This window comes from Mixophyes fleayi, chromosome 2, assembly GCF_038048845.1.
Source record: "Mixophyes fleayi isolate aMixFle1 chromosome 2, aMixFle1.hap1, whole genome shotgun sequence".
Lineage (NCBI taxonomy): Eukaryota > Metazoa > Chordata > Amphibia > Anura > Limnodynastidae > Mixophyes > Mixophyes fleayi.
The window spans coordinates 305,081,683-305,097,266 of NC_134403.1; the positions used below are offsets into that span (position 1 = coordinate 305,081,683).

Below are 15,584 nucleotides of genomic sequence, written 5' to 3' on the forward strand. Positions count from 1 at the left end.
TGGTGATGGATTGCTGTGGAGGCGGGTATTTATGCTTTTCAAATCTTGCGAGAACCGAGCTCAGAAATACAAATACGTCACAATGACATTTTGCCTTGATTTTGATTCCGAATGGGCGGGAGAGTACCGAGTCTGCTCGGCTCGGTACTCGGATAGGCGAAATTCGGATGAATTCGGATCTCGGGGAACCAAGCCCGCCCATCTCTAGACCAGACACTAGAGGGGGAGTGGTCAGTCTATGAAGGACATGGCTAACGGCATAGTATATTATATAAAGAATGCAGTGTATATAAAGAGTGCATAGTCTAGGCCGAACCCCGTAGATGAGGACAAAGTCCGGCCGCACTAGAATTAGAACAGTTGGCAGACTGTCTTGCTCTTTCCTACCTGTTCTTGTTCATTACCTGCTGCTGCTGATGTCTTAAGCTCAGTTGCTGTTTGGACCCTGAAATGTTGGGGTCCTGTTTGGAAAAACAAAAGGTACATTAAATGTGAAAAGCTTAGCAATGAGGGCACACTCTAGACCCCTTCCCCAACCAGTCACAATGTTAAATCAATAGCTCTCACGTTTAATACTCCCTGCACACAGCCCTGACATTAAATTAATAGTGTTCACATTTACTAAATAAATATATTCCCCAAGACATTGATTAACAGTACTTACATAAAAAAATACACATACCCTCTACAATATTAAAAATAATTGTATTTTCATGTAATAAATAAACCTATTACGCTCCCTAAAAAGCTCAAACACTAAATAATTAGCATTCTCACTAAACCAAAAGCAATACTTCTCCCCAGACTCAGCCATGTATTCAATTATTAGACCCAAAACCACCCCAGCATCACCCCACCAATAAATTAATATGTCCTGCAAACTATTAAATAGCCCACGCCCCCACCTAAAGTAAATTGAAATCACCACCCCTCTCCCCACACTTACCTGCTTTCATTCCAGCACTGCAGTGAAAAAATAATGTTTCAAAGAAAGACAAAAATTGAAAACACACACAAAATATATATACAAGCAGAGGGGCACCCTGTCTCCAAATAGTTACATGTCCACATGCACACTATTACTACCCTTAGTGAGAACATTCAGTGCCACCCCAGACCTTGGCTTCATGTGAATTACCTTTGTTGCAGATCAGGGGTTGGCACTAAAGTCCAGTCAAGCCCAGATGTGGCAATTGCGTATTTAGATATATATATATATATATATATATATATATATATATATATATATATATATATATATATATATATATATATTATAAGGGCACAGATGTGTCCTTATATTAAGGTTGCATCTAATAAACGGCATTCCGTCATGTTGAATCTGTGAGGGGGGGTGGCATGGTGTTTGAGGGGCTACATTTTAAAACATTATTAAAGCTATTTAGCTGAAATTCGGCATGCGAACGGAGAACTGTCCACAGTGCCGCATGCCAAATTTCAGAAAAAAAAATTAAAAAATGACAAAATAGGAATAATCTAAAGTTCAAACTTTCGCCTTTTTTTCTACTTCCTGCCTTTAAAAAGTCACCGTTTTTTTTTTTTTGGGAGAGCAAAACTCAGTGTACAGGAGGTTTTAAGACTTTGGGTTTGTTTTGGTAGAAAGCTATTATGGCTGAGGACTGCCTTTGAGGGTTTAAAATTTTGATAAACTTACAGTTTTTTTACAATTTGGTAAAATATGTCTCATTTTAAAGATAGTGGATTTCACAGAATTTCATAATGTTGCGCATGTCAAATAGAGGTGTGTGCAGGGTATACTCAGAGTGGCTTCACTTGCCTGTACTACTATGGGTGACCCTCTCGCAAAGAAATTTTCTTCTGTGAGCAGGAGCAATTAGCCGTATTTGCTGGGTACAGTGGGGCCTGGTTGGTGTTTTGGGAATGAGGGATGGCACCCTGTAGTAATATTAACCCTGGCACCGTTTCTATTTCACAGTTTAATATCTTGGAGTGGTGCCAGAGTGGCTGTAACAGAGACTGTTTTAAACTTCCAGCTCCTCAGTGACATCAGTTAATTTATTAACTACACTGAGCTGGGAGCGGGACATTTAAAAGTTCTCTGTGAGAGGAGCAGGTTTTAAGGTGTTCCAAATATTCAAGTCTGTATTATTTGCCTCCCCCATCGCTGTGCCTAGTAACAGAAGCAGGAGAAGCGCTAAACTTGAGGATACCTTCCCCGACAGGATGACCCTGTTAATATCAACACCCCCCTCCCGTTTGTTATATCCTGCCCCTTTCCGTATTGTTTCCTGACTTCTTCTGTGTTATCTCCTGACCCACTGTGTTGTTTCCTGCACTCCCCTGTATCATATACTGCCATGCGGAGCGGGGGCATGTTCCAGTAGCATCGGGGACAGCTATATGACTCACCTCCGATTACCAAATCCTCAGTTAATAAGGGAGAGTACTGATGCTCAAACTTCAGTTATGCACTAGTAAATACTAAATCCTCAATATGAGGTTCTGTTCACCCAAATCTCGGTACATTCACAAATCATGCTCTAGTATGAAGCTCCAAACTTGCATACACACTTATATAAATTACCATCCATAAATCAAGACTAAGAGGGATGGCTGTGGGGACTATCATCTGTGTATTCCAGTGAACACACAAATCTGTGAATTAGCAGCTGCACCATTTTGTGAGTGACAGCAATCTCACTCCATGATAGTGCTGAATCAGCAGCTAACCACAGGATGTGATGGTATACCATGTCTGTATTGCGCAAGAAACACGCCCATTAAGGTTTCTGCCTTAATCGTCGTAATTTCATTGCTTTTTGGAGTTTGAGTTAAAGAGTTTCAATCGTTTTCTTACATTGTAGATTGTGTATAAGGAACCTTAATTGGACATGTTAAACCATAAGGTTTTTTGTCTATGGAATTTCATGGCTTTTTGCAAAGTGAAAATATTAATAATAAATACATGAACTTAGAATTTCACACCAGTTATAGTGGAAACTAGATGGGCCAAGTGGTTCTTCTTAATCCCTAACAAACAAGAGTGTTTACATTGCTCTACTATATTAGCCTCTACCACCTCTGTTAGATGCCTATCCCACCTGTCCCCTACTGTTTTGATAAAGTAATTTTTCCTCAGATTTCCTCTAAAGCTAGTACCCTCCATTTCCAGTGTATGTCTTTTTTTCACATATCCCCAACTGCCGACCAGCTTTGTAACCTCATGCACACGTCACCGCCGATTGCACCAACTTCCGGTTTCCTCCCACACTCAAAAAACATACAGGTAGGTTAATTGGCTGCTATCAAAAATTGACACTAGTCTCTCTGTCTATGTGTGAGTGTGTGTCTATATTAGGGAACTTAGACTGTAAGCTCCAGTGGGGCAGGGACTGATGTGAATGGGTTCTCTGTACAGCGCTGCGGAATTAGTGGCGCTATATAAATAAATGATGATGATGATGATGATAATGATGTTACCTCCTGCGTACCAGTGTCTCTCACTTGACACCCCATTCTCACCAGCTCTATTTTCACTTGTCACCCCCTTTGCACCAGAGAATCTTTCAAATGTCACTGCAATGTGGTGCAATATGTATGTAAGTATATTTTGGCAGGCAGTGATGGGGTGCAGCATGTACGTTTGTTCGTTATGGCAGGCTGTGATAGGGTGCAGTATGTATGTTGTGACAGACAGTGGTGGGGTACAGTATGCATGTATGTTCTGGCAGACCAAAACCAATGAGTAAAACACAGCCCACAGCAGGCAATGAGAAGTGGGTGTGTATAGATTATCTGCAGATTCTCTCCAGTACATGTCACTTGTAAAGAGGGACATGTCAGATACTAATGTCCAGATACCTCACATCTACTCCCCGCTGTGATTACCACTGAGTGTGATCAGTACAAATACCACAAAGCGCTTTTGAATAAATTAACTGATGTCACTGAGGGCCAGGAGGTTTACAATGGATTCACTAACAGCTGTCTCAGGGAGAGATTAAACTCTCAATTGAGAGCAGTGTCTGGGCTAATAGTACTACAGGGTGCCCCTCCCATATCCCCAAAACATTAACCAGCCCCCCTGTGGCTAGAAAATGTGGGTAATTTCTTCAGCTCAGAGATGAAAATCACTTAGCCAGAGACTCAGTCATGTTTGTGATCTCAAGTGAAGAAAGTCTGAGTACACCCAGCACAAACCTCTAACTCATACTTGCCAACTCTCCCAAAATGTCCGGGAGACTCCAGAAATTCGGATAAGTCTCCCGGACTCTAAGGCGAGCAGGCAAATATCCTGCAAAAAGCATCTTGCTGTCAAAATGACGCGATTCCCAGTGAATCACATCATTTTGGCCCCATCCCCGCGACAAAATGCCGTTTTTGTCACTGGGGGCGGGACCAAAATGACGCGATTCACCGCGCTCCGACCCTCCCGCCCTCTATCCGGGCCCCCCTGCCTAGAATTTCCTGGAAAGAAGATTATAAAGGTTGGCAAGTATGCTCTAACTGACATGTGCAACATTATGAAATCCTCTATCTTTAAAATGGGGCATATTGTAAAGAAACTATAACTTTCTTAAAATTTTAAACCCTCAAAAGGCACTCCTCAGCCCTAATAGCTTTCTTATAAAACAAACCCCAAGTCTTTAGACCTCCTGTACACTGAGATACGCTCTCCCCCCAAAAAAACTGAAAAACAGTGACTTTTGCAAAACAGGAAGTGGAAAAAAATGGCGAGATTTTGAACTTTAGATTATTCCTAAATTGTAATTTTTTATTCTATTTTTCTGTGTATGTGGCACAGGTGGACAGTTCTCCATTCGCATGCCAAATTTCAGCTTAATAATTTCAATACTTTTTAAAATGTAACCCTTCAAACACCATGCCCCCCCTCCAATGGATTTCCAATGGCAGAATGTCGTTTTTTACATGTAACCTTATAATATATTGGAGATTACTCCTATACATTACAGTTATCTGTAATAACTGACTTCATGTATGCAGGAATGGAGTGCTGAGTGCATTCCCTATCCATTCCGGATGCCGGAATGGATTTCTCACTGCATTCCCCATCAATTCTGGCAGCTGGAATGGAGTGCTGAGTGCATTCCCCATCTATTCCACTAGCCGGAATGGATGGCTGAGTGCATTCACCATCCATTCCGGCTGCCGGACTGGATGGCTGAGTGCATTCCACTCCGGGAATGGAGTGCTGAGTGCATTCCCCATCCATTTCGGCTGCCGGAATGGAGTGCTGAGTGCATTCCTCATTGATTGCGGCTGCCGTAATGGTGTGCTGAGTGCATTCCCCATTCATTCCGGCTGCCGTAATGGTGTGCTGCGTGCATTCCCCATACATTCCGCCGGAATGGATGGCTGAGTGCATTCCCCATCCATTCCGGCTGCCGGAATGGATGGCTGAGTGCATTCAACATCCATTCCGGCTGCCGGGATGGAGTGCTGAGTGCATTCCCCATCCATTCCGGCTGCCGGAATGGTGTGCTGAGTGCATTCCCCATCCATTCCGGTTGCCGGAATTGATGGCTGAGTGCATTCCATTCCCGGAATGGCTTTCTCAGTGCATTCCCCATCCATTCCGGCAGCCGGAATGATGTGCTGAGTGCATTTCCCATCCATTCCGGTTGCTGGAATGGTGTGCTGAGCGCATTCCCCATTCATTTCTTCTGGCATCGCACTGAGAAAATAAACTTTGAAGTAAAGCGGTGCCAGGGCTAAAAAATATACAGTGTGCCCCCCCTCAGACCCAAAACACTAACCAGCCCACCTACAGCCAGTAAATATCTCTAATTTGTCTGTAGTTTACAAACCAAAATTAGTATGCGGGGGAAGACACAGCCAAATTTGTAATCCCAAGAGAAGCCACATATACTACACCCAGCACAATACTCTATCTGACATGTACAACGTTATGAACTTTTCTGAAATCCCCTATCTTTAAAATGGGGCATGTTTTACCAAATTGTAAAAAACTGTAACTTTGTCAAACTTGTGAACCTTCAAAGGCACAGCTCAGCCCTTATAGCTTTCTAGCAAAACTTACCACGTGTCTTTAAAAGCCCTGTACTCCGAGTTACGCTCTCCCAAAAAAAAAAAAAAAACCTTTGACTTTTGCAAAACAGGAAGTGGGAAAAAAACGGCGAGATTTTGAAGTTTAGATTGTTCCTAAATTGTCATTTTTTATTCTTTTTTTCTGACATTTCACACGCGCTACCTGTGGACAGTTCTCCTTTCACATGCCAAATTTCAGCTTAATAGCTTTAATACGTTTTAAGATGTAGAGCCTCATACACCATGCCCCCCCTCTCAGATTTCCAATGGCAGAATGTCCTTTTTTACATGTAACCTTAATATAAGGGCACGACTGTGCCCTTATAATATATATATATATATATATATATATATATATATATATTTATTTTTTATTTTATTTATCTATTTAATGGAGCCAGCGAATAAATGTGCATATTATGCCACACAGTAGTATCCCCAAACAATATTATGCCACACAGTAGTGCCCCCAAACAATATTATGCCATAGAGTAATACCCCCAAACAATATTATGCCATAGAGTAATCCCCCAAAAAATATTATGTCATAGAGTAATCCCCCCAAAAAATATTATGCCACCGGTCCCCAAGTTCAATTAATGCCACATTGTTGAATTTAAGCCACAAAGTAATGCCCCCGAATCATATTATGCAACACAGTAGTGCCCCCAAACAATAATATGCCACACAGTAGTGCCCCAGTTCAATTTATTGTCCTCTCCTCATCCCTCACTGTTACAATGACAGGCTGCTGATGTACTAACATGTGGCCAAAACAACAATGACTGGCTCCTGAGTCTTTTGTCCTGCTCCTCTGGGTGGCAGCTCCTCCTCCGTGGGCAGGTCTGCTTCCACGTGACACACCATTGCTGGCAACAACAAGGTGCAGAGAGCCTTGTTGCGGCTCTTTTTAAGTAAAATCGCTTGTGGCAAGTGGTCCACTGCTGCTCCACCCCACCATGGAAGCAGGCAGAGTTATCAAGTGCCTGGGCCCACCGAGGAATACCTCGGCACCCCAGCAGTCCAGTCCAATGCTGGAACAGTCTTAAAAATGATGCTCCCCATGGAGGATTTGTGCTGCAACTCCCAATGCATGTATTAGGACACATTTGCAGGTAACCATAACAAGCTGTATCTAACACGCAAATACATTTTAAGTGTTACAGAAGAAAAAGGTCTTATAATAACAAACTCATGCAATGGTCATAATATGTGTGGACGGTTTCCCCCTCACCTCACACATGGCCTGATCTTGCTGAATGGGTTAAATCTCAGCACTGAGAGATTAAAGATGTATTAAAGGGTATATTTATTAATTTAAATGTAAATATTTAATGTATGGGCACTTTGGCACCAGTTAGTCTCTGCGCTGGGAGTATAAATGTATTTATTTTCATATTCATCTATTGATTCCTGATGCAATAGCCATTTGTTGGAGGAAAGCCTCATGCTAATTAGTCACTTTTCCACTGAGTGGCCAACATCTTTTCAGCCTGAATACCCAGTGAGGAGTCGTTACCTGTTATCATGTCTTGTTAGAGAGACAGGAAACCTGCTAACAATGTAGACAGTATTAAAGTTATTCTATCTTTTTCAAATAAGCATTGCCCAAGCGATTGTATTGTGTTTCCAACGCACAAAGTAATTTATTTTAGCAGATGCAAAGTTTAACAGTTCAATACATGATTATAATATAATACAGTACAGCCAATACCAAAATATACATACATACCGCGCTCGCTGCGCTCCCACGGGTACCAGTGAACAGTAGTTCACTCTAGAATACTGTGGTCAGAGAATGACTGAAGCTAGTGGAAGCACAGCTATGATTATATACATTCAGTGTTACAGAGAGAACAATGCAGATGACGTGGCTTGCTTCTATAGGTCCAGACTTTAGGCGGGTCCAGTGTAAACAAGTCATAGGCTAGTTCAAACAACCCCCTCAAAGGCTGAGGGTCAACATTACAGTTGATTCTCCCGCCCAGAAACCAGTTAAAACTAGGCCATTAGCATTTTACAGTTTGGTATCACTCTGACTATTTATTCCCTAACATCAATAACTAGAGTATGCAATATGCGATCTCTTCGGCGAATGAACCGGACAGCTGCTGATGAATAGGGGATTAAAATGATATCAGACATGACACATTTCCTATAACCTGAACCTTAAATAACACTGAAGTGTACATATAATCATAATATATAAACTAATAATAAACTAAATACTATCTGCTCATAAATCACTGTATAACGGAACCAATATGAATATGAATTATATAAATAACTAAATGTTGTAATGCGAGTGTGTGCGTGAGTATTTTACCGTGCAATCGCAGTATGCCACTTGTAGCGTGGCATACTGAGTGCAATCGCACAATAAAACAATATTAACCAATATACTTTCGTTCATCCGATTATACGACTTCGACAACAGCAAGTTTTAGGAAATCACAGATTGATGTGAATTTTTTAAATTAAAATTGCAATAAATACACAGAAAATATTCAATGTACAATTTCAGACGTTTTGGTGCCAGCAAGGATCAGGGGGCTAGACTAACCCCTGCCAACATGGGTATCAGAATCTGTATGAAAATCTGTATAAAAAGCCTTCTGTTTTACCATGTAATGTATCATTCCATCTGTAACTTCTGGAGATTCGCTAGTATCTCAAACTAGGGTGTAAAAGCCCTTGTCATGGCTCTTGAGAGGAAAAACTTCACTGTTTGAAGAATCTGCCTGCGACTATTTCCCTTCCTCGGCGTCTCTGTGTTAACACTCTGCCTGCTACCCAGCAGTCCTGAGCCATAGTAAGTGGTCAGGAGGTACCAGCCAGCCAACAGCAAAGAGGCATTGCAGCAGCTATACCAGTTACCGCAGAAGTAAGCGGTTCTGGGTGCTGCAAAGGAGACCAAAAGAGCCCAGTGGTGGCAGCCAAATTCTCCTACAACTATTGTGCTGTTGGCATTTGCAATCGGCAAGTGTATGGTGGCAAGGTGACACCAGTACAAGTGGTCAGTAACAGTCGGATACTGACTGTGAGAAGGAAACAAAGATTAACTGTACAGGAGGAACATCCGTTCGTTCCTCTTTTCCCTACGGACCGGGTGGCAAAGTAAGCCCCTCCGGTCACAAAATGCAAACTACTTTTTCATTTAAATTAAAAGATTAGTCAAAGTGTGCCCTTTTAATTGTTCCAATGTTTATTTATCATTGTGATTTCATTTACTATAATATAATATAGTATAATAAGGTCCTTTGCAATCAAAGAAGAATTGGATGTTGCTGCGTTCACTGGCATATTATCCGGTAAGAGCATGTGCAGTGTAATTTTATGCAAAATACAGCACGTCTCTGCAATTACACTCCTTGATGAATCAGGCCGCCAGTGTGCCTGAAACTTTTTGGCACTTGTACAGCTCCTCTCAGCCTTTACACTTTCTTCCTACCTTACATTTCCTTCAATCTCTCTTCTTTATTTTTCATTTCCCATTGAGAGTGAGTTTATGCAGTTCCTTACCCCGCAAGGGGTCTGCAGGATTTTCAAATGAAAATCCTGCAGACTGCCAAAGCAGGGAATAATTTCCTTAGATAGGCAAGTCTTACAAAGTTAACTATACACCTCACAGCCATACATCCACTAGCCTCACTTCTTCTATGCACAATGTGTCCTTGGATTGCTGGTCCTCTCAGCAGAGCACAATTTAGTAACCCTATACCCTTGTCAGATACACTAACTTATATATTTAATTCATTCAGTTAATGTTCATTGCTGATTGATTTTACATACACATTGTGTAGGAGAAAAAGTTGCCTTTAAGCCTCTTCCATCCCTAGGCATTGGCCATACTACTATTTTTCTTTTACCACTGAATTGTTCATAAATACAAAAACAATTCTATGAAAAACATCATATTACCATGATCATTAGGTGTAATCTTTTCATCAAAGAACTGAATTGAAGTTTGATTGCTTGATCCCACAATTACGATGTAAACTGGACGTTGGAATTCAATGTTTGGAGACTTGAATACACATCCTACTTGTCTCCCAAAGGAATCCTTTATGTAGACTTGGCACTTAATATTCACAACTTTTCCATTAAGAAATGGTGAATTCTGCCTAATCCCAAAGAATATAAAACAATTCATATCATCATGCAATTATGTAAAAATGTACATAGTCTATGTATATAATGAACCACCATTTTTACCAGAGATCCAGAGAATATTGAGTATCTTCTGGGGCTTCTTTGCCCACACTCCATGAACAGTTCATGAGAGACACATTATAGATCATACAGGAAAATATATCAGCAGCAGTGTTAATTTTTCCTAAAAAAAAACAACAAATAAACAAAATAACTATAACAGAACAAAAACTAACACAAATTGCAAATATAGAATATTGATATACAACAACTTCCAGAAAGAGATATCCCAAAGTTATCCATTATTTTGAATAAGATGAGGTTTAGGATAATTGTACAGAAGGACAAAAACATTTTGATATTTTAAATCTTAAAATTATCCTAATTTAGGTAATGACAGTAATATCTGATCATGTTACTGTAACTCTCACATATAGGTAAACTTGTGTTTTTTGGTTTAGTGACCTTTTAAATTAAACTTTGTAAAGTGCAGCACACAGCTTCAACCATTTATATATACTGTAAAGCAGGAATGATGTTCATGTTCCAATTACCATAAATGTAGAAAATACTATAACTATTTTATTATCAGATTATATACAAGTCTGCTTAGTTTGTATTAATTACTGATTTATATACAGCATTTAATTTCTAACATATTATATATGATAAGGTATGGTAAGTCTACTGTTTGTTCATGTTGTCATTCAGGGATGTGATGTTGGTGTAGATTTTGGTGAACACTGCCTACACAAGCTAGGTCTAGCAGTACTACCTTCATCTTTAAGCTTTTTCTAACCAAGATGTGCTATCTGTGTTCTGAGTTGTGTTACAGACCCTGCATGTATTAGGCCTTCATTGAACTCTGTTTGCCCTTGCTATCTGTATTTTAGATCTGACTATGCTTTCTACATGCTAAATTTGTTCTGCGATTGTCCATTCCATTTGACTTTGCATGATTGCACGCCAATTGTCCTATGATTCCTAGAAGTAAGTAGCAAAAGCTACATGAATATGTTATTGGGAGCAGATGAAGAGCCAGAGTAGCCTAGTCATTTGTATTGTCATAAGCACTTTACTCACTTCAGCCAAATAAATTACACTAGTCCAATGCTTCAATTAATTTTATTCACTAGCATGAAAATAAAAGAAAACTTAATCAAAATCTTTGCTGCCTGGCTTCTAACTAATACACAGACACTCCCTCTATAAAGAAAGGGACCTAGTGGCCCACACATATACAAAGCAACAGAACTTAGAGATCTGTTAGGGCTCACGCCCCAGGTATCAACTCCTAGAACTGCTTCAGAGGTCTTCACCTATAGCAGCCGCCTTTGCAGTAGAGCTAGACGCGCTCACAGGTACTCAGATGACCCCAGGTCTTATTCTTTAGTAGTAGGAGCTGATAACCTGAGAACGTAGTGCAGGTGTTTAACAAAGAGGTGGAGTGAAGATCCCGGAAAGGTTTCAAGGTCACAGGCAATACAGCAGCGGCAGAATCCAGGCAAGGGGTCAAAGGTCACAGGCAATTCAGCAACGTCTAAATCCAAGCAAAGGGGTCAGGGTCACAGACAAATCAACAGCGTCAGTATCCAGGCAAAGGGTCGGCAACAGAAATATAAATATCAGGAGTAGCAATACAGCAGGGGAAGTATGCTAGAAAGCAGGGACTATAGCCTATTGCCCCTCCCTGCCTTATATACCAGTATTGACCAATAAAATGATTGGGGCACAGGAGAGAGTAATTAGCCACCTGAGGCTAATACCTAATTTGCGCATGTGCCCGGCTGCCCTGGATGCCGGGAAGCAGCATTGCAGAGAAAGAGCATCCCGACCGCTGCCTTGGCAACGGCCGGGACAAACCGGAAATGATGTCCCGGTCGTCATGATGAGAAGAGCGATTCGCGGCGGTGCCCGGAGCCGCCACGACTCGTGACAAGATCATAAACTGCGGTGTCTCTCAACAGCCATCTGACCTCCTCCCCAGGTAATGAGAGACTGAATGAGTTGCTTTGCAGGCTTTTATCAGCACCTCGCAGGTGCAACTCCTGATTGTCCAGTACTGAGACAGGTAGTTTAGAAGACCTGCAAATGGGCCTTATGTATGGAGTCTACCCTTCTCTCTATACATAACCCCAGGGAACCTCGCCGGTTTTTCCTATAGCTGAAGACAACTTTGGAAAGCTCCTTTTCACAAACAAATAATTTCCCCGGGGCTTTAATGCGTACTAGACCGAAACCTGTGAGGTATTTCTGAGATTATATATATATATATATATATATATATATATATATATATATATATATATATATGTATATGGAATAGAACACGATATCAGATTGGCGCTTTACCTAATGTATGGATAATAAATACAATGATAATCAAAAAGTTATAAAAAACAGAGATATAAATAAACATAAAACATAAACAAAAGACTTCCACAAATATGTGTGGCAGCCAAGTCTCCAATATCGGATGGTTAGACCGGAAAAGGTATCAAAATGATAAGTTATGGAAGGACGGCGCCTTCAGGTGTAAAGACAGATAATTGTGTATATATAGTCAGTAAACTTAGAGAGACCAGAGAACATAAAGTCCCGAGAAAAGTAGTAATGCAGGTGGATATCAGCATATAGCAGCATATATCAGAAAATCAGATGAGACACTGTGCAGATTAATAGTATAGTAGTATGCGTACCAGAAATAAGTAAAATAACAACTTATCTGTATATAGACTCCTCAGTCATCCCAGGTGGTGATTTCCTTTGCTCGCAGAGACAAGATGCAAATATAGTATGTTCTATTAATAACTGCTGCATCACCGCTCAATAGTAGGAAAGATATAAGAAAGCCATATGGTGTAGTATTTTTGCAAACAATTTATTCAGCAGATTAACAATATAGGATGCAAACTCACAATAAAGATAATAAATATAAGTTTATCTGTATAATATACAGGCGAGATCACTGGTAGTCATATCCCTGGAGGTGGTTAAAGATGTCCCACTATAGGCTCCATACAAAAGCTCAGGAAAGGGTGATATCTTAATTTGTTATTCCCAGGGTAGATCAGTGAAACAGGATCTCAGATAGTACAGTTGTGGGCCTCAACGCGTTTCGTTCAGTTTGAACTTCATCAGGTGAAGTTCTGATAAAGTTCAAACTGATGAAGTTCAAACTGAACGAAACGCGTTGAGGCCCACAACTGTACTATCTGAGATCCTGTTTCACTGATCTACCCTGGGAATAACAAATTAAGATATCACCCTTTCCTGAGCTTTTGTATGGAGCCTATAGTGGGACATCTTTAACCACCTCCAGGAATATGACTACCAGTGATCTCGCCTGTATATTATACAGATAAGCTTATATTTATTATCTTTATTGTGAGTTTGCATTCTATATTGTTAATCTGCTGAATAAATTGTTTGCAAAAATACTACACCATATGGCTTTCTTATATCTTTCCTACTATTGAGCGGTGATGCAGCAGTTATTAATAGAACATACTATATTTGCATCTTGTCTCTGCGAGCAAAGGAAATCCCCACCTGGGATGACTGAGGAGCCTATTATTAAAGTAATTTCATTGTTTTAAAATAAGCATTGCCCAATCAATTGTAAGTGTTTCCAAAGCACAAAGTGATTTATTTTAGCAGATGTAAATAGTCAACAATTCAATACATTATTATATTATGATAAAGTACAGTACAGCCAATACCAAAAGATAAGTACATACCAATGCTATCGCATGCTCTCGCTGCGCACCCACGGGACCCAGTGGACAGTATATCTGTTAGAATACTGTGTCAGAGTTGACTGAGAGCCAGGGGGTGTGCAGCTATGATTATATACAGTACAGTGTTACACTTGAACAATAGAGATGACGTAGATTGTTTCTATAGGTCCAGACGTTGGGTGGGTCCAGGGCAAACAGGTCATAGGTTGATTCAATCTAAGGAATCCAAAGGTGGGGGTCGTCTCTCCAGGGGGTCTGCTTCTTTCATAGCCAGCATCATACAAAGGATTATTCCCTAATATCAATAACTAAAGTATGCAATGTGCGATCTCTTCGCCGACTGCACCGGACAGCTGCTGATGAATAGGGTTTCAGTATGATACCAGACATGCCACCTTTCCCACAACCTAAACCATGTATATCACTGAAGCGTACGTATAATCATTATATATATATATATATATATGTATATATATATATATATATATATACTACTAATAAACCAAATATTATCTGCTCATAAATTACAGTGTAACGGTACCAATATGAATACGAATTATATAGATAACTAAATGTTGTAATGCGAGTGTGTGCGTGCGTATTTTACTGTGCGATCGCACCACGCCACGTATTACGTGGCGTACGGATCGCAATTACACGGCAAAACAATATTAAACCAATATACTTTCGTTCATCCAATTATACGACTTCGACAGTCCACCCTTTGAGAGTACAATAAACTATCACCTTAAAGATGTTATATGCAGGATCTCAGTACCACGTTTCATTGTTATGTAATACAAATACCCCTTGGTGTATGACCACGCTGTTTGTAGATCTAAACAAGTTATCATAAGAGAGAGTCTTAATCCTCTAAACGATTTCTTTTTTTACTATAAACCATACACTTCTGGAGCTTGGAGATAACCTTTTGTATGCCCTTCAAGGGTGCAATAAAACACTTAATACATTATTTGGAAATGTACAAGGTACAATAGAACATGTATCAGCTATACAGAATTCTCTACTACAGTTCTTCAAGTTTAACAGGTTCTTCTGTCCAACGCATGTCTTTAAGCTCAGAATACATTTAAACACTTCTTGTTCATCAATAGCATCATCCTATGTCTATCAATAATGTCATATGCAATCTTCTTCAGCCTGCGTTAATATACACACTTCTAATAATGTCATCAGTTCTTTTCATCAACACTTGTCTGTTCGTTCTTTTGTCTGTTCTTTCTTCCCAGTCTCCCAATACTCAGATTTAACAGTGATCGGCTTGCAAAGCAATGGGAGTCTTCAGACTAAGGGACCTAGGTGTCGTACTTTTTCCCCTAGTGACCTCCCACCTATAGTTCGGGTACCTCAAGAATATTTAGTGGAAAGAGAACTAATCCTACTTGATATAATCACTGAGGCACGTGTGAGCACGCCCAGCACTTTGTTTGGTCTAAAACCTTACCCTCCCAAGAATGATAATCATTCTTAAGGATGCCTGCTCAAGTACGAATATTACTAGACTGGCATCGCTGGGTGTACCTCTTTTCTAACCATGGGGTCGCCGTACTTACGGACGTAATGCTACTCAGACAATAGCCCCTAGCACTTTCTCCAAGCTCCGAGGTTTCCAAATTTTCC

The 15,584-nt window shown here is 40.3% G+C and overlaps 1 protein-coding gene across 7 annotated transcripts in view; it reads right to left on the bottom strand.

Annotated features, from left to right (window-relative positions):
- Nucleotides 1-15,584, bottom strand: part of LOC142139148 (granulocyte-macrophage colony-stimulating factor receptor subunit alpha-like) — a 108,420-nt gene that overhangs the window by 31,013 nt on the left and 61,823 nt on the right. For all 7 annotated transcript variants that reach the window (XM_075196506.1, XM_075196508.1, XM_075196505.1 and 4 more), the window contains 2 exons: nucleotides 10,267-10,387; nucleotides 9,973-10,175 (listed from right to left, as the gene is read on the bottom strand). In XM_075196506.1, coding sequence (XP_075052607.1) covers nucleotides 9,973-10,175; nucleotides 10,267-10,387 — 324 coding nt within the window. The remainder of the gene's footprint in view (nucleotides 1-9,972; nucleotides 10,176-10,266; nucleotides 10,388-15,584) is intronic.